This window comes from Hyla sarda, chromosome 2, assembly GCF_029499605.1.
Source record: "Hyla sarda isolate aHylSar1 chromosome 2, aHylSar1.hap1, whole genome shotgun sequence".
Classification (NCBI taxonomy): Eukaryota; Metazoa; Chordata; class Amphibia; order Anura; family Hylidae; genus Hyla; species Hyla sarda.
The window spans coordinates 10,515,372-10,518,496 of NC_079190.1; the positions used below are offsets into that span (position 1 = coordinate 10,515,372).

Sequence of the window (3,125 nt, forward strand, 5' to 3'; positions counted from 1 at the left end):
GCACTGTGGTCATGACATCAGAGGAAATGCATTTCTTTTTTGGATTTCTCTTTAGTATACAGCCCCCGACGGACCAATAGCAGCGATCGCTGGGCAGGGACCACTGTGATTGGTCCCTGGCCGGCTTCAGGCTCGGCTGTGCCAGCGGCACTGTGACAGTTTATTCTTATCAGTTAGATGTACGTGATGATGCGGTAAGTCATCAAGGGGTTAAAGAGGTACTCCGCCCCTAGACATCTTATCCCATCGCGGGGGTCCTGCGTCGGGTGCAGCGCCGGAGGCTCGTGACGTCACAGTCACGCCCCGTTCGTGAGGTCACAGCCAAGCCCCCTCAATGCAAGTCAACGTCACGAGCCGGGCATCACTGTGGCGTCACGAGCCTCCGGCGCTGCATCCGACGCAGGACCCCCGCGATGGGATAAGATCTCTAGGGGCGGATCGCCAGTCATCCGGCATGGAGCGAACTTCGCTCCGTGCACCGGATATCTGGGCTGCGACAACCTAGATCACGGCGGTCCCCAGTGGCCGGATCCCTGTGATCAGACATCTTATCCCCTATCCTTGCGATAGGGGATTAGATGTCTAGGAGTGGAGTACCCCTTTAAATCTTGGCTTCCTGAACTTCTATGAGTGTAAGGCCACATTCCCACTACATTTATGCAATATAGCAGCTGGATCCGGAGTCAGGAAGTGATTCCGGTCGGCTCATTTTTAAACCATATCAGTTATCATTGCCGGACCGAAAACCGTAGTCTCCCACAGTTTTTAGTCCGGCAATAAAACTCATACGGTTCAAAAATGAGCCGACCGGAATCACTTTCTGACTCTGTTCAGCTCATTAAAATGAATGAAATATGGTGCGGGTACGCCAGAGATATGGTTTTTGAAATTTTCCTGCCGGATCCAGCAGCCGTATTGCATAGTCGTAGTGGGTATGCACCCTTACATTTTCTCCTAGGGTAGTGGTTGGGGGTGGACTATCAGGGTTATTAGCAGTTTTTTATCTTAACTTGTTAGGTTTTTCAGAGTACCTGTATGCCCTACAACTTCCTAAATGCATGTTATTAAATTTTTTGTTTTATTTCTAGGTTTATTTACTGTTTGAATAACCCACCACTAGGGGTCTCCCTACATGTTCTGGCCACAAGTCACTTATAGATTTCGGACTCATGCTGGCCTGGCATGAGTCTGAAATTTCATGCTGCAGCCGGGACATGAGACGAGTACAGTGCAGCTCCCTGCCTGTCAATTAGTATGAAAAATACAATATGGTGGGTGGCCATAATGTTATTATAAAAAAATATGATTGATGACACAGCCGGCAGGCCATGTCAGGAGCGCTCCGTGCTGCAGGCACGGAGCGCTCCTGACATGGCATGCTGGCTGTGTCATCAATCATATTTTTTTTATAATAACATTATGGCCACCCACCATATTGTATTTTCTATCTGTAGGCAGCACGTCTCACACGGCAGGTCTTGCTCCTATACTCCCCCTCCCTGTAAAGCACGTGTAGTGCTAAACAAGGAGGAGGAGACCCCAAGAGCAGCCAGCCGAGCCACAGGTTAATCATCTCTGTGCGCTCCCGAAATGGAGCGCAGCAGAGATGAAGTGAGGGCGGAAGTGGTCCCCCCAGCAGGCTTCAGTGATGTCGTGCCTGCTGGGGCACGCCCACATCCTCCTGCTAGCAGCTCATACTGTGTGAGCAAGAAGACAAGTAAGAATCAGAGCTTTTTAAAGCTCTTAACATTTTTTTTTAAGGGGCGTTAGGTGTAGTTAGGGGACATAGTGTGAGTTAGTTCAGTATAGTTAGTTTGGTGATAGGTACTCTTTAATGAAGATCAGGCAATGCATTCCAGTTGTAATTCTTGTAAGAACCATCGTGTTATTGCTTTGAGGAATACATCTTCTTAATGCATTTGTTGAACACTTCATCTCTAATCCCATATATAAGAGGACTAAGGAACCGTGGCAAACACATGAAGAGCAGGAAGTTAAAGCCCATTAAAATGTTGACATACTCTCCATTGTACGACTCAGTGATCGAGGACGTCAATGACAGGAGACATAGTAGCAGCTGGATGGCATGGAGCATCAGGGTTCTACTAGCCTTGGAAGCATAAGAACTCTTGGAATTAGTTTTACGAGCTATGATAATAACTCTGACATAGGTGAACAGAATGACAACAGCCACCAGAACCAGGCTACCGATGGAGGAAAAGGACCTCATGCTGGACTGCAGAGGCTTCACTGTGAGGGACTCCCGTCTACAGAGAAGATATTGGAAGAAAAAACTCTTCTCAACGGATATAACCAAGACAATAAAATCAGCCATGTTAGGGAGTAGCCCAAGAAACCACATGGCTGCAATGACAAAATAAGATCTTTGAGTCGTACAAAGCATGGCATACCTCAAAGGGAAGCAAATGGCTATGTAACGTTCCAAAGACATGACGGCAAGGTTATAGGGAGTCACTGTGAAGGTTGTAATTCCAAGAGTGACCGTGACGTAGCAGACAGGCATCGTAAAGTATATAAAATGCGAACAGGTCACCGAGAGGAACAGTGTCAGGATGAGATACAACGTATCGTTGATGAGCATGTGGGCGAAGAAGACATATCGAGGGTTCTCCTGGACATGAGGAGTGGTGAAGTAGACAGTCAGAAGGACAACGATGAAGTAGATGAAGAAGGAGAGGAAGAAAAAGTTTAGGACAAAAAACACGACTTTCAGAATCAAATACTCTTTAGTGTCCAGAAATGTCAGCTGGGTCACATGTGAATGAATGCTGGTTATATTCATTACAGCTGGGTCTGGAGAGGTGATGATGTGAGGTTGTACTTTCCGCCCTAGAAAAAAAGTATTAATATAGTAAACAACATTTTCCATGAGTCAAAAACAGTCCAAAGCAATAGAGTGACCCCTCGACCTACGATGGCCCCCGACATACGATCATTTCAGCATACGAGCACTCTCAGAGGCAGCATCAACATACGATGCTTTTGTATGTCGGGGCCATCGCATAAACGGCTATCCTGCAGCGCAGACTGCTTCAGCTGCCACCTGATAGCTGTTTACGGTGCCCCGTGTGGTCCGCTGACGATCACTTGACTGTCCTCGGGGC

At 47.4% G+C, this 3,125-nt stretch overlaps 1 protein-coding gene across 1 annotated transcript; it reads right to left on the minus strand.

Moving 5' to 3' along the window:
- Positions 1 to 1,637: 1,637 nt before the first annotated feature.
- On the minus strand, positions 1,638 to 2,822 carry LOC130357581 (odorant receptor 131-2-like). The gene has a single exon (XM_056560295.1). The coding sequence runs from the start codon at positions 2,801 to 2,803 to the stop codon at positions 1,886 to 1,888; it is 918 nt and encodes a 305-aa protein (XP_056416270.1). The 5' UTR covers positions 2,804 to 2,822; the 3' UTR covers positions 1,638 to 1,885.
- Between the last annotated feature and the right edge of the window lie 303 nt (positions 2,823 to 3,125).

Bases quoted from the DNA above. Each gene is read 5' to 3' on its own strand.
- LOC130357581 (XM_056560295.1), bottom strand. From the start codon at position 2,803: ATGAATATAACCAGCATTCATTCACATGTGACCCAGCTGACATTTCTG.